This window comes from Chlorocebus sabaeus, chromosome 24 (genome assembly GCF_047675955.1).
Source record: "Chlorocebus sabaeus isolate Y175 chromosome 24, mChlSab1.0.hap1, whole genome shotgun sequence".
NCBI classification, from domain to species: domain Eukaryota; kingdom Metazoa; phylum Chordata; class Mammalia; order Primates; family Cercopithecidae; genus Chlorocebus; species Chlorocebus sabaeus.
In genome coordinates, this window is record NC_132927.1 from 8,327,570 (window position 1) to 8,352,192 (window position 24,623).

The 24,623-nt window shown below is 36.2% G+C and overlaps 1 protein-coding gene across 4 annotated transcripts in view; it reads left to right on the forward strand.

The window, feature by feature from the left end:
• The window catches only part of ARHGAP5 (Rho GTPase activating protein 5), a 73,703-nt gene that overhangs the window by 27,231 nt on the left and 21,849 nt on the right, over window positions 1–24,623 (forward strand). For 3 of the 4 annotated variants that reach the window (XM_073010906.1, XM_073010905.1, XM_073010904.1), the window contains one exon: window positions 10,462–10,609. In XM_073010906.1, the coding sequence (XP_072867007.1) occupies window positions 10,462–10,609 (148 nt within the window). The remainder of the gene's footprint in view (window positions 1–10,461; window positions 10,610–24,623) is intronic. The other variant, XM_073010907.1, reaches the window with a different exon arrangement.

The following is a 24,623-nucleotide window of genomic DNA, read 5'->3' on the forward strand; positions in this document are numbered from 1 at the left end:
TTTGGCCCCCCAGGAAGCATATGGCAGTGTCTAGAGACGTTTTCGGGTGTCACAGCTGGAAGTAGGAGGTTGCTACTGGCATCTAGTGGGTAGAAGCCAGGGTTACTGCTAAACATTGCAGAATTCACAGGCCATCTTCCACAACAAAGGATTATACAGCCCAAAGTGCCAATAATCTTGAAATTGAGAAACCCTCGTGTAGGAGACTATGTCTTGAAGAAAATGTCTCTGAAGTTCTAGAAGTCAGTAATACAAGGCATGTTTGTATCTGTTCAATAAGAAAGGTAGGGTTTTCCATATAGGTCATAGCGTTTTCTTCCCCAGCCTTACCATGATTGAGTAAGAATATATTTTCAGCATTATGTTAACTGTGGGCCAGAGCTACATGCTGTTGTCACTTATCATACTCGACTGTTTATCATTCATTATTCTGCTATAAAATATGTTGCTTCCATTCCATTTTCATAATACTAGTTGAGATTGTCATTACTTCTTACCTGCATTATCACAAAGACCTTTTTCTTAAAGAAATAAAGATTTTATTTTGAGCTAATTGTTGATTCACATGCTGTTGTTTAAAAATAAACAAAAACGGCAGAGGCCCCATGTGCTCTTTGCCCATTTTCCCACAATGGTAGCATCCTGCAAAACTAGTACAATATCACAACCAGCGTATTGACATTAATATGATCTACAGATCTTATTCAGATTTCCCCAGTTTTACTTGTGCTAATTTGTACATATGTATATTTCGTTCTTTGCAGGTTTTCATGTGTATGGGTTTGTGTGTCCCTCCCATAGTCAAGATGTAAAACAGTTCCATCACTAGCAAATTACTTGTTTTGTCTTTTTATAACTACATGCTTTTCCTTCTCCTCACCCATCACTAACCACTGACAGCCACTAATCTGTTTTTCATTTCTATAATTTTGTCATTTCAAGAATGTTGTATAAATGGAATCACAGGGCATATAACTTTCTGGGATTGACTTTCATTTAGCATAATGCCCTTGAGATTCAGCCAAGTTGTTGCATGTATCAACAGTTTGTTCTTTTTATTGCTGAATAATATTCCATAATATGGATACATCAGTGTTTTAACCTGTTGAAGGACATCAGGTCATTCCAGTTTTTGTCCATCTTGAATAAAGTTGTCATGAACGTTCAAATACAGGATAAGAAACTGCCAAACTGTTTTCCAGAGTGGGTATACTACTAATTTATTTTTTGAGATGGAGTCTCGCTCTTTTGCCCAGGCTGGAGTACAGTTGCGCGATCTCAGCTCACTGCAACCTCCACCTCCCAAGTTCAAGCAGTTATCTGCCTCAGCCTCCTGCGTATCTGGGATTATAGGGGCCCACCACCATGCCCAGCTAATTTATGTATTTTTAGTAGAGACGGGGTTTCACCATCTTGGTCAGGCTGGTCTTGAACTCCTGACCTCGTGATCCACCTGCCCCAGCCTCCCAAAGTGCTGGGATTACAGGCGTGAGCTGCTGCATCCTCACCAATATTTGTGGTACAGTAACTTTTTAATTAAGTATCTGTGCTCCATTCACCAATTTTTTCAAACTGGTATTTATGTTGCTTTCTGGGGGGCAGTGCTAAAATAGAAGTGCCTGATCCCTCTCCTTACAAACTATGTTTGTAACCTCTGTATAAAGTTCCAAATACCTGAGTTAGGCGTCAAAAGCCATTTGCAGTATGGCCCTTGCTGACGTTTTTAACCTTATCCGTTTCCACGCATACTCTTAAGCTCCAGGTATGTCAAAATAGATGGAAAATAGTAGCTGGCTCAGAGCCATTGTGAAGATTAAGAGTATACACATAGTATTAACAAGTGCCTAATAGATAGTAAGCAGTAAATGGTAGTTTCTGGTGATTTCATAGTCTTCATCCCGACATACAATAGGCACCCAAATGTTTAAATGAGGAAATTACTTACACACTATACACTTTCTAACTTCCGAAAATGTCCCTGACATTATCCATTCCTATATAAGTTCTACCCTTTGAATCTAGATTTAAGTCTTACATTTAGTTATTTTGGCATTTAATCACATATTATTTTGTATGTGCTATTAATGACTAGTAGCGAGGTGTTTTTTCATTATAACAGATTATATGTTTCTCAAGGGCATTAAATTCCACTGATTTTGAATATCCTTTACAGTAAACTAACATGCTCTGCACATCGTATAGTGATTTCTTCAGTTCTTAGAGACTGTTGAAAGTACATCACCTTTTTTCCAAGTGAATTCACATAGAGTTGGCTATTCTTCCTGTAACTTGATGATGTGAGTAATCATTATTTCATGTGAATCCTGATTAGGTTAGGATGCTTAAGCTTAGACATACCTGTCTAGTAACCCCTACAGGAATGAAGAATTAGGTAAATGAAACTGTTACCGTAAATCGTATGTAAACCAATAGTACTTTATATATTAACAGAAATCTTACGTGGTGAAGGCTTTCCTCTGGTGCCTGTTTTTAGTTGTTTGCATCTGTCAATGTTTATTGAGTATCTACCATGTGCTATATATATTGTGCCAGTTACAGGAACCAAAAGGAAATGTGACCAGATTTTAAATAGTATTTTGGAAGTTGTACCAATAGGGCTTGTGATATGTTTGCTGTGGAGAGTGAAGGAAAAGAGAAAACCAAGGTTGACTCCTAGGTTTATGGTTTGAGCAGTTGGGTGGATTTACTAAGATAGCAAAGACTAAGGGTGAAAGGATTCAGACTAGAGAGAATAAAGACATCTGTGCTTTTTATGTTTAAAATATCTATGTTGACATGTAAGTGGAAGTGGCAAAGTCTAAAAATTAGGTGTATGAGTGTGGTACTCAGGAAGAGTTATCAAGATGTATAAAGTATTTAAAGTTTTGGAATTAGATAAATTCACATAAGGGGAGAGTTACAGTTAGAGAAGAAGGGAGAACTCAGAACTGAGTTTGGGTAGAAGAGTTATTGGTAGATGAGACTGAAAGGAAATCCTTAGTGGGAAAAGAGAAAAGCTAGTGAAGAGTATGATATGGGAGCCAACAGAGCAGGTGTTCAAGGAGGAAGTTCAAGAAAGAATGTTGCCAAGAAATCAAGGATAAAGAAAAAATTTTCTTATTCATTTGATAGTATCTGGTCTTGACAAGTGGTTTAAGGGAATGGTAGGGAAAGCCAGATGGAAGTGGGTTGAAGAGTTACTGGGATGGGAAAAGTAGAGACAATGGATGTCTGACATATTCAAGAAGTTTTGCTGTGAAAGGGAGCAAGAATTGGGGCAGTAACTAGAAGGCAATGTGGGATCAAAGGAGGGTTTTTGTGTTTGTTTTTAAAGATGAGAGAAATTGGAGAGTATTTGTATGTTCATAAGGATGACCCAGGAGAGGGACAAATTGATGCTATAGGAGAAAAGTGATGGGGAATAGGAGTGATTCTGAAGAAAGAGAGGAAGGAGAATCAGGATTTAGGTGATGTGTAATCCTGTGATCAGGATTTGGGTACTGCAGTTATTATAGAGGGAAAAGATGAAATATTTCGAGTAGGGTTATAGTTAGATTGGTCCTGGCATTAATATGAGAGAGTTCCTATTTTTTCTGTTTCTCAATTAAATGTGATTTCAGGCCATTAGGAAGGGAGAGGAAGGTAGGTAGTGCATGTATTACTTGGGTTTTTTAAATTGCAGAATATGCTGGGATATGTGGAGAATCTCAAGTATGAGACAGTATATAGGGACCAGAGGAAACTCAAATTGGAAGTCATTGGAGTAAAATATGATTTCAGATCTTTTTCCTTTTTGAAAAGAGAAGGGTTAAAATTTACAATTTTTGCTATACTTACATGAACATAAATGATGTTATAGAAATGGTATTATACTGTTTATAAGACTTAAAATTTATCTAGTGTATGTGTGAATCTATTAAAATCAACATTCAGTGCTTATTCTTAATTTGGGCATACGTGAGCTGACAAAGTAAAGGAGATCCTTTAAAATTTCTGACTCTTTGTTTCCATAGATGTTTACTTATTTGTGCTATAATTTGTTGTTGCTGCCTGATAGATTGAATTCTAGATCATTGTCAAGTGAGTCTGTTTGTATGGTTAAAGGCTTTTTGCCTTAACAACTCCAGTGTTAATACTGCTCTTTTAAAATATACATATATATTACTTAACTCTTTGGAGTCCTTTGTTTAAATGGCACGTGGTTGGTTGAGTTTACTTTTTCACTAAGCCCAATAATCTTTTTGTTATAGTTGATCCTGTTACATTTATATTTGTGTTATAAGTTTTGGCTTGCAATTTTCTTGTTTTCTAGTTTTTATTCTTCATTAGCAAAGAAAAAAAAGAAGGAGCTATTAATTTATGTACTTCATATTTTTATCTTTAAATATATTGAACTCCTATTTCAATTTATCATCTTTATTCCACCTTCCAAATAGTATATTATTGTACCTGTTGTGCACTAGTGTAATTATATCTTATATCTCATCCCTCCTCCCCCTGTATATAGGGTAGGTTGAGGCTTTTAGTTCTGGCCTGTTAACAAATTATTTTTACATTTTATAGCTTTACCTGAAAAATTATAAATTAATAGCCATAACACTGTTAATTAGAATTAGTTTTACAATATTCAGTGTTTACTCTTACATTTTTCATAGCATAAATTCTCCAGTGTAAGTTTTTTTAACTGATTTTTTATCATGTGGTTAAGATTTTTCAGGAGTTTGAGACTTATAATTTAAATATAATTATTATATATTTGCAGACTTTTTAAAAAAATGTGTAAGTTACGAGTTATACATACCTGAATAACATATTGGTTAAGAATTCTCGACACTTGTTTCCCATGAACATTCCTGTAGATGAATCTTCTGGCTTCCAGTTTTCCAGACAACTCTGAGGCTGTCCTGCCTTTTTTTTCCCCCCCACTGTTGGTCATTTGTTTCTTCTGCCTGGATGCGTTTAAGATTCTTTGTAGCTTACCCAGTTCAACATGATATGCCCCTAACTTGTTGATTCACTCTTATTTGTTGTTTATTTTTCCTAGTACATAGTAAGGTCGTTTAATCTACAAATTAAGCTCATTATTTTAGAAGAGACCCCAAGTATCTCTTTCTGGACCATTTGTACTAATTTATTTCATAGTATTCCAGATGTTTGAGGTATGTTTATGAACAAAGCAGATAAAAATTCCTGCCCTTGTGTAGAGCTTAAATTGTAGCAGGGGGAGCCCCCCCAAAAAATAAAAAATATAATATAAAAAGATGATACATGAGTAGTTAACATAGTGTTGTGGGGAGAAAAGGCAGGATAAGAGGAGCAGAGTACTGGGGAGGGGCTGGGAAATACAGCAGTAGGATTGCTTTTTTTTCTTTTTCTTTTTTTTTTTTTTTTAAGAGATGGGATCTTGCCGTGTTGCCCAGGCTGGAATTTAAACTCCTAAGCTCAAGCTGTGCTTCCATCGCAGCCTCCCAAGTAGCTGGGATTGGATTACAATTTTTAATAGGGTGGTCAGTGTAGGCTTCATTGAGAAGGTAAAGGGAACGGCCACTACAAAAGTGCTAAGGCAGGAGCATTCCTGGCATGTTAAAATAGCAAGGAAAACTTGTGACTTGAGGGAGGAGTAAGTGATGAGGGAAATTAGGTCAAAATGTAAAGGAGCAGAATCCAAGGCATGCAGATTGTATATGTCTATTCAAGGAGCCAATATTCTAGCTCTCTGTAGAGGATGGCCTCTACGGAATGATGGTAGAAGCAGGGGATATTAAGCAGGTGTTGCAGTAATCCATATATGTGAAATGATGATAGCCTTATGGGCCAGGGAGTTAACAATGAAGATGGTAAAAAGTAAGTAGATTCTGTATCTATCCATTTGCTTAACAGTTGGAAGTAGGGTATGAGAGAAAAAGGAGATCAAGGATGACTCCAAGATTTTTATTCCAAGCAACTGAAAGGATAGAATTCCCAAAAACTGAGATGGAGAAGGCTGCAGATTGATTACATTTTAAGGAAAGCATGAGAGGTTTTTCTTAGACTTTAAACTGATGTTAGGATGTTTTACATTAGTTTAGGCTTCAGGAGAAAGAGCTGCGTTGGAAATAATAATTTAGCTTATCAGCATATAGATGATGTTACCAAGAGGGTGAGTATAGATAGAGAAAAGAAGACAATCAGGGCCTAGCGCTGTGGCTCAACCTGTAATCCCAGCACTTTGGGGGACCAAGGCCAAAGAATTACTTAAGGCCAAAGTGTTCGAGGCTACAGTGAGCTATAATCGTGCCACTGCACTACAGCCTGAATACAGAGCAAGATGCTGTCTCAAATAACAGCAGCAAAAGACAGAGACTGATTAGAATATTCACAACATTACAGTGTTGATGAGGAGGGACAAGAAGACTAAAAAGGGAAGAGTGAGTGAGATAACAGGGGTGGGTCTCTTTAGAAGTCCAGTGAAGAGAGTGACTGCTGAAAAGTCAAGATGATAACTGAGAGCTAGTTACGGAAAACAGTCTTTGGTGACCTTAATAAGAGCAGATTGATTTAGTGGAATTTTGAGGGTGATAACTAATTTGAGTGCTTTTAGGAATGAATGGAAGGAGAGAAATTGGGACATCTTGTATAGATTACTTGTATATAGTTTGTCTGCAAAAGGGAGTAGAAGATTGAGACTTTTTTAAATGAGAGCAAAACCCAGCATTTTGTGGTGTGTATAATAGGAATGATATAGCAGGAAAAGGAACTCTGATGGTGTTTTCCATTTTATTTTGATCTTTTCAAATATATTGAATCTTTTATTTGCTACTTCTAAGTAGGTTTTTGTTTCTGTGATGAGTTTTTTGTTTCAGTTTCTTTACATTTCATCTCCTGTTGTCACGCTGCTGCTTTATTTTATTTTATTTATTTTTTTGATGGAGTCTCGCTCTATCACTAGGCTGGAGTGCAGTGGCACAATCTCAGCTCACTGTAACCTCCGCCTCCCGGGTTCAAGCGATTCTCCAGCCTCAGCCTCCCAAGTAGCTGGGACTACAGGCTCAGGCCACCATGCCCAGCTAATTTTTGTATTTTTAATAGAGATGAGGTTTCACCATGTTGGCCAGGATGGTCTCGATCTCCTGACCTTGTGATCCACCCATTTCGGCCTCCTGAAGTTCTGGGATTACAGGCGTGAGCTACCACGCCTGGCCTCTTTGATTTTTTTAATTTCAAGAATCATATGTAAGAAAATAGAGATCCGGTTTTCTTGTTTCTGGAATTGGTTCTTTGAGAGTCTAGTCAACTGCATTTCGCTGCTTAAGTTTTGTTCAATTTTTGGTTACTGGTAAAGTAATTTGAGGTGTTTGGTTTTTAAAAAATGTTACTGTAGTATTTATTTGAAGATGTTGCTTAGGTGACCCCTTGTGTTGCTGATATTACTAAAATAGGAAGAGCAGTTCTGGAAAGGGCTGTTTTCTTCTTCCTAGTCCTGTTTACGTATACAAATGAGAGTTTTTAATATGTTGGACACTTAATGAGATGTAATTGCTGAATGGAATGTTTGTTTTACTGTGATGTGCTTTTGCAGATAAGAAATTTGCTTAAGTGGCTAGAGAAAAGGCTGGGCATTTGCATTTAAGTAGAAGTTCAGATACGAATGAATGTAGTAATGAATCAAAAATTGCATTTTCGATCGGGTGCGGTGGCTCACACCTATAATCCCTGCACTTTGGGAGGCCGAGGTGGGCGGATCACGAGGTCAGGAGATCGAGACCATCCTGGCTAACATGGTGAAACCCTGTCTCTACTAAAAATACAAAAAATTAGCCAGGCATGGTGGCGGGCGCTTGTAGTCCCAGCCACTCAGGAGGCTGAGGCAGGAGAATGGTGTGAACCTGGGAGGCAGAGCTTGCAGTGAGCTGAGATCACGCCACTGCACTCCAGCCTGGGTGACAGAGCAAGACTCCCTAAAAAATAAAAAAATAAAAAAAATCTATATGTAATCTCTTTCAACACTGCGTTTATCTCCAAACAGAAAACATCTTTGCTTCAGTTTTCATTTTTCTAATCAAATGATAATATAGCTAATAGTTGGCAGGCTACAAAGCACCTTTGTGTTTCTGAGAAAGAAAAGAACTCAGCCACCGTACCCCTGCCTCAACTTTGAGGTTATAGTCTCTTCATTTCCACTTTGCACATTGTTCTGTTTTGGTGGTAGTGGAAGTGGAGTGATAATTTAAGGAATAAGGATCCACACCACTTGACTTGCATTTGGCTTGCTGAGTTAGGTCTTGAGCCAGAAACAAACACTCCAGTTCCCCCTTGATAACATTCCAGACACCTAGTTGTGTTTGGTCTAATCTGCACTTAACAGGGTTGCATATAATCTGCATCACCAGAGAATGATGGTGGGTGATTTAGAAGTCAGATTTCATGAGCTCTGAGAGTTTGCTGGATGGAGTGACCTGAAATTGAAAGGATTTAATTAAGTACTTAAGATACGTAAGATATTCAGAGACTCAGAAGAATACGTTGAAGTATGCATTCAAAAGAAAGACTTCCAGAAATAATGAGAAACTAAGATGAAGACCATTGTTTTCAGGCATTGAAAGCCCTGCCTGTGCTCCCTTCGTCTGCCCACACATACACATTTTTCTGATTAAAAATGATACATATTTGTCCAATTTGAAAACCAGTATGACAAATATGACAAATATTAATAGATTTGTGATTTATGCCAGAGAAAATAAAAATTTGTAGATAAAACTAACCTCAAAAACAAGGGCTGTCAATAAAAGTAGCGTAATATCCTCTGAATTTCTGAAAACTTGTCCATCTTCCTATGCTTCAGAAACTCTCAATGGGATGTGCACAATAGAGTCATCTGTAGGAATCCTTGCTATACCCTAGAGAGTGAATCAGACTCTCCTCAGTAGTTTGATTCCCAAAAATACTTCCTTAAGTTTTTGAGGTGTTCATTCTTTGGTTAAGATTTATTTTCCCTCTAATGCTACTTTGAAGTTAAACTGTGAAAATTCATATTTAATTTTGTTTTTTTTAACTATCATTAAAACGTTTTGTACATTACTTCTGAATGTTATCCTAACACTTAAGAAAGCATCTGGCTGGGAGTGGTGGCGCACGCCTGTAATACCAGCACTTTGGGACGCCAAGGCGGGTGGATCCCAAGGTCAGGAGATCGAGACCCTCCTGACTAACATGGTGAAACCGCATCTCTACTAAAAAAAATACAAAAAAATTAGCCGGACATGGTGGTGGGCACCTGTAGTCCCCGCTACTCAGTAGGCTGAGGCAGGAGAATGGTGTAAACCTGGGAAGCGTTCCACAGTGAGCTGAGATCGCGCCACTGCACTCCAGCCTGGGTGGCAGCCAGACTCCCTCGAAAAAAAGAAAAAAAAAAAAAGCCATCGACTGGGCGCTGTGGCTCATGAATGTAGTCCCAGCATTTGGGGAGGCTGAGGCAGGCGAATCATGAGACCAGCCTGGCCAACATGGTGAAACCCCATCTCTACTAAAAAGGCATAGTGGTTCATGCGTGTAATCCCAGGTACTTGGAAGGCTGAGGCAGGAGAATTGCTTGAACCCGGGAGGCAGAGGTTGCCGTGAGCCGAGATTGCGCCACTCTTCTCCAACCTGGGTGATAGAGCAAGATTCAGTCTAAAAAGAAAAAAATAAAAAACTGCTGGGCACAGTAGCTGACGCCTGTAATCCCAGCACTTTGGGAGGCCAAGGTGGGTGGATCACGAGGTCAGGAGATCAAGACCATCCTGACTAACATGGTGAAACCCCTTCTCTACTAAAAATACAAAAAAATTAGCCAGGCGTGGTGGCGGGCGCCTGTAGTCCCAGCTACTCGGGAGGCTGAGGAGGAGAATGGCATCAACCCGGGAGGCGGAGCTTGCAGTGAGCCGAGATCGCGCCACTGCACTCCAGCCTGGGCGACAGAGCAAGACTTCCTCTCTAAAAAATGAAAAGCATCAGTAGGTAGGAAAAAAATGGAAGAATAAGGGACAAATGATGGACGGTTCATGGAGTTATATAGCATCATTATACAATCAATGTTCTTACAAATATAGACAGACACAAAAAACTCACTTGAACCTGCCTCCAGAGACCAAATGAAATTACTGTATCACACCTAAACTGAATCAGGTATTGCTTACCCCTAGTGTGTCCCTTGTGTTGGCATTGAAAAGTGCTATTTTCTAATCTCTCCCGACCTATCAAGTCTTCTGTCATTTTCCAAAGAGAACATTTTCTTCCAATAAGCCATTTTTTTTCTGTTCACTTATGTCTCCAATCAAGGTGCTACTTCTGGCAAAATTTATTTAGTGAGTCATATTGGTGGACATTTAGGTTGGATGTGGCTTTATAATTTTTCTTTTGATCCGAACTGTGTATTTATATTGCTTATTACTATTATTCTGAAATTAATTTTAATAGTGTTAACTTAAATATGTTTTCTTATAGCAGAAAAAGAAAACTAAGAACTTCAATCCACCAACACGTAGAAATTGGGAAAGTAATTACTTTGGGATGCCCCTCCAGGATCTGGTTACAGCTGAGAAGCCCATACCACTATTTGTTGAGAAATGTGTGGAATTTATTGAAGATACAGGTAGGATAGAAGAATCATTGCAAGAGATTTGATTTTAAATTTCACTTTTGATACACCAATAGTTTGTCAAACGTTTGTGATTTGTTAAAAATAAATTTTGAAAGCGGTATATAGTTTTCATTATTAGAATTGTTTTATATTAACTCCATCTGATCAGGTAACCATCTGATATTTGAAAGAAGTTTTTGTTGACCAATAATGCTTTTATTGGACTTCTCTTGAAGTAATAAATGGCTAAGTTGAATACTAAACTCTTAAGCTTACCTTATTCTGGGATTTAGAATAACTTTATTAAGTTACGCTATTTAATGAAGAGATATAGTTATGGTTTGAATAATTTGGAAGTGTCCCATATTTTTAAGTCCAATACTGTTTACTTGCATTACCGATTTTACGTATGGATTTTTCTTTTAAAACTTAGAGCAATAGTTGTAAATGTGTAAAAGGCAGCTTGTTCTATTTGTGATGCTACTATTATATATTCAACAGTTCTAGCTTGACATTTATATGATTTGTGTTGTATTTTTAAGGAATGCGTAGATATCCTCATTATTTTAAAAGCAAACCTGCTCTTATGTTTAGTTTGCCTCATGTAATCTCAAAACTGAAAAAATAGGCAAGTTAAAGGTGGAAAATAGGGACAGAAGATTGTTTTTGAGTGCATTTAAAACAAACACGAGTTAACCATGTAACCTTAGTGACTGAATGTACTACACATTTTAATGGCTTGAAAACATGAGCTAAGTCAGTTTCGGCTTTATTTGTTACTAATGATCCCTTGATAGATAAGCATTGTTTGAAAAACAAAGTAGGATACTCTTGTCGTCGCTAAAAAATCATGCTCATATTTATTCACATGTACACCTTGCCCTTTGGTTTATCAACTAAGTTGTATATTATATTGAGTTATCTATTTGGTAATAGATATTACTATAAGGAATGTTGACTTTCAGTCTTAATGAGAGGATAGAATGCGCAGTGGCTCACGCCTGTAATCCCAGCACTTTGGGAGGCCAAGGTGGGCAGATCACAAGCTCAGGAGATCGAGACCATCCTGGCCAACAGGGTGAAACCACATCTCTACTAAAATTACAAAAATTAGTTGGGCATGGTGGTGCGTGCTTGTAGTCCCAGCTACTTGGGAGGCTGAGGCAGGAGAATTTCTTGAACCCGGGAGGTGAAGGTTACAGTGAGCCGAGATTGCGCCACTGCACTCCAGCCTGGTGACAGAGTGAGACTCCATCTCAAAAAAAAAAGAAAAAAGAGATTACATTATCCGCTAGTTTTGTAGTTGAAATGGCATGTGTCTTCTGCCTTCAGTTAATAAGTGTTAATTTATAGAGGCTACATTTGGATATGCTCTTTATCATTTATTTTTCCCTTCAAGAAATACTTGAGAAGTGTTATTAGATAAATTTCTCGACTATTTTTCTGTCCATCTTTAATATAGCAGAAATGCAAAGGTTCTTAAAATACTAACTTCCTGCTTTGGATTTAAAGAATTCTGATTTTCTCTAGTATTATAATTAAGCGTAGGGATACAACTGAACAATTAGAAAATACTTTCCTTTAGTGATCGAAAAGCAATAATAAAATTATAGATTAGCGTTTTGTACATTTATTATTTAAAATTTCCGTTTCTTGAATATTTCATAGTAGTTGAGTGATTCAGTTTGAGGAAAAGAAATGAATTCCAAATATAGGATAAAATGCAGGTCTAGTCCAATTCTTAACACAACTTGAATTAGTTTAGGTCAACTCTCAGGTAATTTATATATTTAAGTACTTTGGTAGAAAGATTACATAGACCATAGAATAGAATAAAAGATTAAACTAGTTCTTTTGTTGTCATTGTAATATATTGCTTGATTTTATTACTAATTTTAAGACTACTAAGTGGTTTTAGCAGAAACTCCTAATTGCCTATGAGGTTGTTTGTGTCTTTTGAGGAATTCGTTCATTTCATCTAAATTTCATAAATTTACAGCTCTCAAAATGGACTGTAGCATAACCATCTTATATTTAAAGTTCAACTTGTAAATATATTGCAGATACCCATTTCTTAAAAATTGTGATATTTTGCTGTTTATAGATCCTTAGATGTAATGATATAAATGATCTGTAATTGTGTTGTTATAATCAGTCCTCTTGTTTAAAAGACTAATCTTTCTTGAACAACCCTGGAGAAAATATTGACAGTTTAAAAAATCAGCTTTATTGATATAATTTACATACAATAAAATTCACTAACTTGAATTGTACAGTATGAATTTTTATAATCTATAGTCATATAACTGCCACCACAATCAAGATTTAAGTTACTTTCATCACCCCCAAAAACATCTGGTCTTTTATTATTAAGTATAATGTTAGCTGTTGGATTTTTGTAGATGAACTTTATCTGGTTGAGAAAGTACTGTAACATTCCCAGTTTGCTGAGTTTTTATACAAAATAGGTGTTGATTTTGTCACGTGGTTTTCTGCATCTGTTGAGGTTATCTTAATGATTGTTTTTTGCTGTGGATGGTGAATTACATTGATTTTCACATGTTAAACTAACCTTACATCCCTGGGATAAATACCACTTGGTCATGTTTTAACCTTTTTATGTATTGCTGAATTCATTTCCTAAAAAGAAGGATTTTAGTCTGTAGTTTTCTTTTCTTGCAATGTCTTTGTCTGGTTGATATCAGACTAAAAAGCTGGCATCATAGATTAAGTTTATTTTCTGGAAGAGTTTGTGTAGAATTGGTAATATTTCTTTCTTTAATTTTAGTAGAATTCACCAGTGAAGTGATTTTGACCTGGAATTTGTTCGTGAGGAGGTTTTTAATTTAAATTTCTTTAGTAGATATAGGGCTATTCAGATTCTTTATTTCTTCTTGAGTAAGCATTGGTTGTTTGTGTGTTTTGAGGAATGCATTCATCTAAATTGACAAGGTTTTTAATAAAATTCCTTTTTCTTTTAGTGCCTTGTAGCATCTATAGTGATGTCTTTCTACCCTGATGTTACTAAATTGTGTCTTTTTTGGTATGGTTGAGGTTTATCAATTTTATTGATCACTTCAAAGAACCAGCTTTTGCTTTTATTGATTGTCCTTTTTTTCCCCATTTTTTAATTTATTGAATTCTACTTCTTGTTTCTTTCTTCTTTGGTTTCTCTGAAGTTTCTTAAAATAGAAATCTAGATTACTATGTTAGACCAGTTTTCTTTTCCACTGTAAATATTTAATGGTCCAGATTTTCCTCTAAGCATTGTTTTAGCTATATTCCATATAGGTATGTTGTGTTCCGTTTTTGTTTAATTCAAAATACTTTGTAATTTCCCTTTTTCAAAAAAACAATTTAACTCATCGGTTATTAGATTTCTAAATATTTGGTGGTTTTCCACATCTTTTTTGTTCATTTCTAGTTTAATTATTTTGCATTTGAAAAACAAAGAGTTTGATTCCAGGTTAAGTTTATTGAGATTTGTTTTATGGCCCAGAATATGGTCTCTTTTGAATAGTTTAATGAGACCTTGAACTGAATGTTTATTATAGTGTGAAGAGTTCTATAAATGTCAGATCAAATTCTTTGAGCCTGTTGGGCAAGTCTAGTATATCCTATTTTTCTTGTTTACTTTTGTAAAATGAAGGAATACTGTTGAAATCTGCAATCATGATTGTAGATTGTGTGTTTCTTCTTTCAGTTCTATTAGATTTTACATCATGTATTTTGAAGATCTGTTAATTTCATACGCATTTGGAATTATGTCTTTTTTTTTTTTTTTTTTGGAGACAGGGTTCTCTCTCTCAACACCCAGGCTGAAGTGCACAGGTGTAATCTCAGCTAGCTGCGACCTCCGCCTCCCTGACTCAGGCAGTCCTCCCACCTCAGTCTCCCAAATAGCTGGGACTGCCACCACACCCAGTCAACTTTTTTGGTTTTAGTAGAGACAGGGTTTTGCCATTTTCCCCAGCCTGGTCTGAAACTCCTGAGCTCAAGCAATCTTCCCACCTAAGTCCCCCCAAAGTGCTGGGATTACAGGTGTGAGCCACCGTGCCTGGCCAGGATTGTCTTAGGAACTGACGTATTATCGTTATAAAAAATTTCTTTTTATGTTTTGCCATATTTTTTGTTCTGAAGTCTACTTCGCCTAGTATTAATATAGCCAATGTTTTTTACTTTGAGTAGTGTTTGTGATGTATTTTTTTCTTTACTTATGCTTTTATAGATCTTCATTTCTTATGTGGTATACATCTTTATAGTTTACCTTCAAATGATACACCACTTTAATGTGTTTTATAAGAACCTTAGAACGATATACTTCCTTCATGCTTGTTCTGTTGTGATATATTTTAAATCTATAATGTTTTCAAATCACAATACATGTTTATAATTTTTGCTTTAAACAGATTGTTGTCCTTGTTTTTGAAAGATACTTTCTTAGATTAGAATTCTTTTATGTAATAGCTTAATTGAAATATAATTCACGTTATACAATACACCCATTTAAAGTGTAGCTTATTCACAGAGTTGTACCAGCATCAGCACAATCAATTTTAGAACATTTTCATCATCCCAAGAAGAAAGAGTATACTGATTAAGCAATCACTTTCTATTCCCCACTCTCACCCCCCATCAATTTCTGCCTTTACAGACTTGCCTATTCCTGGATATTTCATATAAATTGAATCATATATAATGTGGTCTTTTGTGATTGACTTATTTCATTTAACATAGTTTTCAAGTTATTCATATTGTATCATCTATCAGTACTTAATTTCTTTTTATTGCTGAATAATTATCCATTGATGCCCCTTGGTTTGTTTCTACTTTTTAACTCTTGTGAAGAGTGCTGCTGTGAACATTACTGTCAGAGTTTGTGTGTAGACATATGTTTTCACCTCTTGGGTATATACTTAGAGTGGAATTGTTGGGTCTATGTTTAACCTTTTAAGGAACTACCACACTGTTTCAAAGAGGTGACACCACTTGAAATTCCCATCAGCAGTGTGAGTTCCAATTTCTCCACATTTTGCCAATGTTTATTTTTCTTTTTGATTAGTCAAGTAAGTGGTAATGTGAAATGTATCTCATATAATTTTGATTTGCATTTCCCTGATGACTAATGATGCAGAACATCTTTTTAAGTGCTTTATTGGCTTTTTGTATACATCTCTGAAGAAATCTCTATTCAGATCCTTTGCCCACTTTTTAGTTGGATTGTTTGTCTTACTGTTGAGTTTAAGGGCTCTTTGTATATTTTGGATACAAATTGTTTACAAATACGATTTGCTAAAATATTCCCCATTCTGTGGGTAGTTTTGTACAATTTCTTGATGATATGCTCTGAAGCATAAAGTTTTCAATTTTGATGAAGTATGTTTTGTCTGTTTCTAAAATTTTGTTACTGTGTGCATGATGTCGTGTCTGAGAAGGTTTTTGCCTAATCCAGGGTCACAAAGATTTATCTATCTTCCAAGAGTTTTAATGGTTTTAGCACATACATTTAGGTCTGTGATCCATTTTGACTTAATTTTTGTGTGTGGTTTAAGGAAAGGTTTCAGCTTGATCTTTTGCATGTGGATATCCATTTTATAAGCATTATTTATTAAAAAGACTATTTTACTGAATTACCTTGGCACAGTTGTTCAAAATCAGTTGACCATAAATGTGAAGGTTTATTTCTGGACTCACTTATATTATATTGATCTATATATCTATCCATACATGCTATTATCTGTCTGTTTTCATTATTGTTTTGTAGTAAGTTTTAAAATCAAGAAATGTGACTGTTTCAAACTTTGTTCTTCTGGGTATAGAGTTTTAGGCTGATGTTGTCTTTTTTTCCTTTTCATTCATCTCTTTAAAGACTACTTATTATGATATCTTATACCTAATGAGATTTCTGCTGTCATTCTTATCTGTGTTCTTCTGACTGTCATGTATTCTCTTTTCTCCCTCAACTCCCAACTACTTCAAGATTATTCTCTCTAGTTTTCAGCAATTTTATTAAAAATAATAAAATTATCACATAATTTTAATCTTAGTATGTGTGTTTTAAGAAAACTACATCTGCTTGAGGTTTCTGGAGCATCTTAGCTCTCTTAGTTTATAATTTTCGAATTTGGAAAATTTGGGGCCATTATTTCCTAAAGTATTTTTTTCTCTTCTTCCATTTCCCACTCCTTATTCGTGTATTAGACCTCTAGGAATTGTTTAAAACTTTTTTTTCTGTATGGCCAAATGTAGAAATGCCATTTAAGTCTTTCTTTTTATGTATTCATTTCTATACCTATTATATTGATGTTTTCCCGTGTGTATATGTCTTTGGGCATATACGATTTATAATAGCTATTTTAAGATTTTTGGTTTACAAATTATGTCGTATATCATTTCTGGGTCTCTTTCTGTTGTTTTTGTTGTTTTGTGGGTTATATTTTTCTGATTCTTGTTTTTGATAGTTTTGATGTCAGAATTCTGAATTTTATATTATTTAGTCTTCTGAATTTTTAATTGGATGATGTTACTAGTGTTTCTTTAAAGAATGTTAGATTTGCTCGGTGCTTCTGCTTGGCTGGTGGAAAAAAAGAAAAAATGTTTGATTTGTTTTTTCATATGTTAAGTATCTTGTGAATCAGTTTGGTCCTTTCTGAGATGGATTGTAAGTTTGTATGGCAGATCTAAAGCAGCCTTCATTCCGATACTTGTTTATACCTACAATAAAACAAGATTTGACCCTATGCCCCATATATGAAAAAGGTTTTCTGAGAATAAAACTTGAACTATTCTCAGCTCTTGGCCTCAGGAAGTTTTATCTCATACATGTGCAGTATTCAACCAGAGAACCCAGAGACTCTTCTGCATATCCGATACTCTTTCTCTCTGTATTTCTTCATCTTTTTGGTATTCTACCCCACAAATTCTAGCCTTCTCAGTCTTTCCGAACTCCCATATCTCCTCCGCTTTGGTAGACCATTGTGATTCCACCTCCCATCACTACCTACCATCTCAAAACTCTCCAGACATTACGTTGGGGCATTCAGACAGCTTGCCTCATTTGCTGCTTTTTCCCTCATGGATCGTGGTTCTGAACTGTGATTAGTGTTCATGTTCAGTGATCAATGTTAAGTGTCTGAAAACTGATGTTTCATATAATTTTTCAAGTCTTTAGTTTTTTACTGTGGAAGGGCAATTTCCATAGCAATCATGGCATCATGGTAGAAGCATATGTCCTTATTTTTATAATAGTACTATCTTAATAAGTTGTGCTAGGTTCCAGTTGGGAAATGACCCTTGAAATATTGGTAATAAGTTTACAGTAGACAAAAAGGGATAGTGCGGAAGAGAGCAACTGAAGAGAAAGGGAATAATAGGTCTTACTGAAGAGTTAATAAGGATGATAAACCTGATAGATATTGGGTTGCAAGAGGGCTCAGAAGTGCCTCTCAGATTGCTCTATTAGGGTAACTGTAGATGGCATTCCATTAATGAAAATAGAAGTTATAATAAGAAATGGCAGTTTCATAATGGATTCATGTTTGGACATGTTAAATCTTCCAAGGTGCCTGTGGGACATATAAAAGCCTGAGACTCAGTTGTATATATGATTATGGATCTCTAGAAAGTGGTTTTGTCTTTAGATATGATTTTAGTAATTGTCAGTGTCTAGATATTAATGAAAGCTATATGTTGACATAATTCAGGTTAGACATCTGGGGTGGGAAGAAATGTTCACAGTGCAAACAGGCTATACAAGAGTGGAGCCCTAAAACACTAGGGAGAAGAAAAATTATAGTAAGAAAGAAGCATGATTATCAACATTTGAGTGAGAATGATTTTTTTACATTGCTTTTTCTGAGGTGCAGTTCATAAATAACATAAAACTAACCATTTTGAAGTGTACAGTTCAGTGGCAGGTAGTATATTCACAATGTTGGATAACCACCACCTCATCTAGTTCCAGAACATTTTCATTTACCCCGAAGAAAATCCTGTACATGTTAAGCAGTTACTTCTTATTTTCCCGCTACTGCAGTCCCTGGCAGTAACCAGTCTGCTTTGTGTCTCTCTGAATTTACTGATTCTGGATATTTCATATCAGTAGAATCACACAATGTATGACCTTTTGTTCTGCTTCTTAGCATTATTGTTTTGAGGTTCATCTGTGTTGTAACATGTATCATTATGTGTATATACATACATGCACAAACACACATTTTGCTTATTCAGTCGTTGTTTGGTGGACATTTGGGTTATTTCCACCTTTTGGCTGTTGTGAACAGTCTGCTGTGAACATTCATGTATACAACGATTCGTTCAAGTACCTGTTTTCAATTATTTGGGGTACCTAGGGGTAGAATACTGGATCATATGGTAATTCTGTGTTTAACTTTTTGAGGGACTGTCAGATTGTTTCCACAGTGGATACACCATTTTACTTCCCACCAGCAATGTGCAAGGGTTCAAATTTCTCCATGTTTTTGCCAACACTTGTATGTGTTCTGTGTATGTTTTAATTCTAGCTGTCTTATCCATTTTGAAAAGGATTCCATTTAATCACCAAGTAGGTTTCTTTGGCAGTATTGTGATTTTTGCAATATTAAGTCTTTGAATCCATGAATGCTTGATGTCTTTTTTATTTAAGTCTTTAATTTCTTTCAGTACTGTTTTGTAGTTTTCAGTGTTCAAGTCTTGCCCTGGTTGAATTTATTCCTATGTATTTTATTGGAATGTTATTGTAAATGGAATTTACTTAGTTTAATTTTCAGGATGTTTATGGTGGTGTGTAGAACTGATTTTTGTGTGTTGATCTTGTATCCTGAAATTTTGCCGAATTATTAGCTTTATTTTTTGTGTGTATTTGGGGATTTTATATATGTTTGTCTTCTGTGAATAGGGATACCTTTACTTTCCAATCTCAATGCTTTCTGTTTCTCTGTCTTGCCTAATTGCTGTGGCTTGAACTTCCAGTGCAGTGTCGAATAGCAGTTGTGAAAGGAGCACACCCTTGTCTTGTTCCTTATCTCAGGGGAAGCTTTTATTCTTTCATCATGGAGTATGATATCAGCTGTGGGTTTTAATGTTCTTTGTCATGTTGAGGAAGTTCCTTTCTGTCTTATTTTCTTGTGGCTGCCATAGTGAAGTCCTGCAAGGTGGATAGCTTTAAAGAACAGGTATTTATTGTCTCACAGTTCTGAAAGCTGGAAGTCTGAAAGCAAGCCATACTCCCTCTGAGACTCTAGGTAAATCTTCCTTGCTTCTTTCTTGTTTCCGGTGGTGGCTGTCAATCCTTAGTGTTCCATGGTTTGCAGCTGTATTACTACAATCTCTGCCTTTGGCATTCTCCATGTGTGTGCGCGTGCAGGGGTGTGTGTGTGTGTGTGTGTGTTTTCTCTTCTTTTCATAAGGACATCAGTCCTATTGGGTTAAGGACCCCACCCTACTCCAGTATGACCACATCTTACCTTAACTAACTACATCTGCAATGATCCTATTCCAAGTAAGATCACCTTCTAAGGTATTAGGGGTTAAGACTTCAACATATCTTTTTAGGAGGCAAAATTCAACTCATAATACCTTTCATTCCTAGTTTGTTGAGTGATGACAGTGATTATTATTATGAAAGGGCATTGGATTTTATTGAATTATTTTTCTGTGTCAGTTGAGATAATCATGTTATTTTTCTTTTCTTTCATTTATTGATGTATTACATGGATTGCTTTTTCTTATATTAAACCCCCTTGCATTCCTGGAATAAATGCTTTTGGGGTTATGGTATATAATCCCTTTAACATGCTGTTAGATTCTATTTGCTAGTATTTTGTTGAAGACTTTTGTATCTATATTCATAAAAGGTACTGGTCTGTTTTGTTTCCTTGTGTTGTTTTTGTCTAGATTTAATGTCAGGATGCTACTGACCTCATAGGAGTTAGGAAGTATTTCTACTTTTAGAATGGTATATTTAATGACTGTGTTCCCTGGTTTTAAAAGTGTGCTGTCTTCAGAATCTATTGAGGCATTCCTGTGTTAGATACTTAGGCTTTCTAAATTTTTTTCTGCATTTTTAGTTTTTCAGCCTCCTGCTTTATTGTCAGTATACCTCCTGCTACTGTGTATCTCATTTTTGCTTTTCCAGTTTGCAACTTCTAATCTGCTGTGAGTCAGGAAAACATATGGCAGAGTTAAATTGTGCTTTTGGTTAGGTTAAATAGAATCTGTGGAAAAACCTAAGGTGTTTCTCTTACAAGTGAAATAATATATTTTAGTGGAAAGGCTTTGTGACATCTTATTGGCTATTTGTAGTCCTTTCTGTTCCCATTTTTTTTCAGTTATGATAAAGTAGGTGATCAGGTGACCAAATTCCAGATAGGTGAGGTATTACTCTGTTTGCCAGAATTTTTATTTGCATGTGGTTGCAGTTAATCTGGAACGCCCCACTGTTACAGATGAATTATAAAGAAACAGAGACTGTCTTTAAAGCATAGCGGTTATATTTTTGGTAAAAGTGGATTAGAAGGATAAACATTAATAGCATTCTTTGTATATTGGTCTAAAACTTGTGTGTAGTTTCACCACACCAATATGGGATGAAAATGTATGAATGAATCTTTGTGTTATTGCTAATGAAATACAACTTCCTTAAGTAAAACCTCTTTGTTTAAACTTCAACTTTCCCACTTGATGCTTTCAAGAACTACCCCCTGCCCTTTTTTTTTTTTTTTTTTTTTAATCACTACAGCACTTTTTCCTAAATATCAATCCCATGTTTCTCCTGCCCTATCTTGTCTGGATATTTTTCAATCAGTTTTTGTGTCTACTCCCTTGCATACTTCCTCAAAACTTCCACCATTTTATTCACTTGGCAAAACCTCAACTTTGGTTAAACCCTCTGGTTACTCTGTGTTTGAAACAGAACAGGGGATCATGGCTATAGAAAAACAAACCATGCAGTTCACTTGGACTGTATGACCACACTTCCAGGCACAGCGGCTCACACCTGTAATACCAGTACTTTTGGAAAGCCAAGGCGAAAGGATTGCCTTATCCCAGGAATTCGAGGTTGCAGTGAGCCATGATCACAGTACTGCATTCCAGCCTGGGTAACAAAGTGAGATGGAGACTCTACCTCTGAAATATATATATATATATATATATACACACACACACACATATATATATATATATCCACATATCTTAAGCAGCTTAATCATCTTATATTTCCAATTTACCTAGTAAATTTGTTTGTTGAATCCCTTGCTTTCATAAGGGTTTTGTTTTTTTTTTTTTTTTTTTTTTTTTGAGACGGAGCCTTGCTCTGTACCCTAGGCTGGAGTGTAGTGGCGTGATCTCGGCTCACTGCAGCCTCTACCTCAGGTAGAGTGATTCTTCCTGAGGTTCAAGTGATTCTTGTGCCTCAGCCTCCTGAATAGCTGGGATTACAGGTGCCCGCTATCACACCTGGCTAATTTTTGGATTTTTTTTTTAGTAGAGAACGGGTTTCATCATGTTGCCAGGCTGATCTCGAACTCCTGACCTCAAGTCATCCTTCCACCTCGGCCTCCCAAAGTACTGGGATTACAGGTGTGAGCTACCACGCCCAGCCCGGGATTTATTTTTTATTTTTTGAGATGGAGTCTTGCTTTGTCACCCAGTCTGGAGTGCAGTGGTGTAATCTCGGCTCCCTGCAACATCTGCCTCCTGGGTTCAAGCGATTCTCCTGCCTCAGCTTCCTGAGTAAGCTGAGACTACAGGCACGCACCACCATACCCTGCTAATTTTTGTATTTTTCGTAGAGATGGGATTTCACCATATTGGCCAGGCTGGTCTCGAACTCCTGGCCTTGTGATCCGCCTGGCTCAGCCTCCCGAAGTGCTGGGATTACAGGCATGAGCCTCCACGCCCAACCTGTTTTTCTTTATTTTCTCACATTTTTCAAAATTTTGGGATCCTTAGAAATGTTACAATAATAATATTATTGAGCATTTGTTTACCCTTACCTAGCTTCACCAAGTAAACTTTTTACCACAGTTCTTCTCCAACTTTTTGGGAGTTTGGTGGGAGGTGCCGAACAATGTGAAATTCAGTTAAAAATGGCATGACACTTCACCTCAAAGTCATTTAGCATAGATTTCCCCACTAATAAGGGCATTCTTTTCACATAACTGCAAAATAAATACCATGTTTAGGAAATTTAATATTGATACAATTCTATTTTCTCATATAATATCTGTATTCAAATTATCCCAATTGTCTCAACAGTGTCCTCTTAGAGCTTTTTTGTTGTATCAATCCAAGATCCAAGCAATGATTATGTATTACTTTTCTTGTCATACTTTTTTGGTCTTCTTTAATTTAGAATAGTTTTGTAATCTTGTGTGTATGTTTTCATGTCACTTATATTTTTTGAAAATTCAAAGTCTTTTTTTTTTTTGCAGAATATTCTTAAATTTATTTGACTTGAAAGTAGTGACACTTTTCAGTTCAGTAAACTAAACTCGTAATAATATATATATATCCCCTCCCCACATGGAATTTTAAGGAACTTGTTTTTGATAAATTGAGAAAAGAAAATACTGCCTTTCATCTTATTCCTGTAATGGCATTGTGCCTGAAATGTCAAATATCACCGCAAAAAACTCTTGCTCTATTGATGTTACTTCATCCCTATCAGCTTTTTAGCATGTGAAAAATCTCACTTCACTTAGCTTAAGTGAAGCCCCATTAGTAATGCATCATTAAAAACAGCATGAACACATTTATTTCAGCTGTTGTTGTAAAACTCAAAATAGCTGGCCTATTGAACTATACAATATCAGGGACAATATATTTTATGTATTTGTATATTTTATGTAACAATATATTATATCACACATGTACTGTAAATACAGCACAGAGTGGGCACTTAAGAAACATTAAATCTTGTTTGAAATCAAAATATCACAATGTCTCATCATAGTATGTCTTCATGTGTTTATCTTTTGCTTCTCTTGAGTACATCTTTAGTTTGAGTAATTTATAGCCATTCCATTTACTGTCGATGTCATTTATGCGTATCTGATTTACTTTGCTATTGGGTCTGAGCCATCACATTTACAAGAATGACTCCCAGATCTTTATCTCTCACATTCCAGAGTGTTCTTATATTTCATTCTTATATTTAATTCTCTCAATTGTCCAGGCCTCAGGTATCTCACTAATCTGTCTTTTTCACCCATTGTGCCCACATACCATTAATTGCCCATCCTTGTCCATTCCTAGCAATATTTGTCTTAACATCTGTTTTACAGGGAAGACTCAGTATATTATAGCATTTATTTTGTTCCTTCCAATCCAGTTGTCTCATCACTCCCAAATATTTTTCCTGCTAAAAAGTATTGAGTGCCTAGAAAGAAAAAAGACCAAACTTTCATTGCTCAGGAATTGAGGCTTTTTTGGTTTAAATTATTTTAGTTGCTAGTCAGCAAAACACTAATGCAAAAATTACATTTAACTGGATTGAAGGTATCTTAGAGAAGCTGAAAGCAACTCGTCTATTGGGCCAGAATCATGCAGTGTTCTCTTTTCACTTCTCTGTCTTTTCTTTGTCTAGACTCACCTGGTCTGTTCACAGATCCTAGATTTTTAGGTCTAAGTTGTTCTTTGTTTGAGGCAGAGTCTCTTTCTGTTGCCCAGGCTGGAGCACAGTGGCGTGATCTCACCTCACTACAACCTCTGCCTCCCAGATTCAAGCAGTTCTCCTGCCTCAGCCTCCCGAGTAGCTGGGATTACAGGCACATGCCACCACACACAGCTAATTTTTGAAGTAAAGACAGGATTTCCCCATGTTGGCCAGGCTGGTCTCAAACTCCTGACCTCAGATGATCCACCCACCTTGGCCTCCCAAAGTGCTGGGATTACATGTGCAAGCCACCACTCCCGGCCAATTTTTAGGTCTAAGTTTTAACCACATGCTAAGCCTAACCAGATATCTTTGAATTCTAATTCCAAATTTCCAGAAGAGAGAATCTGATGAGTACAGTATAGTGAA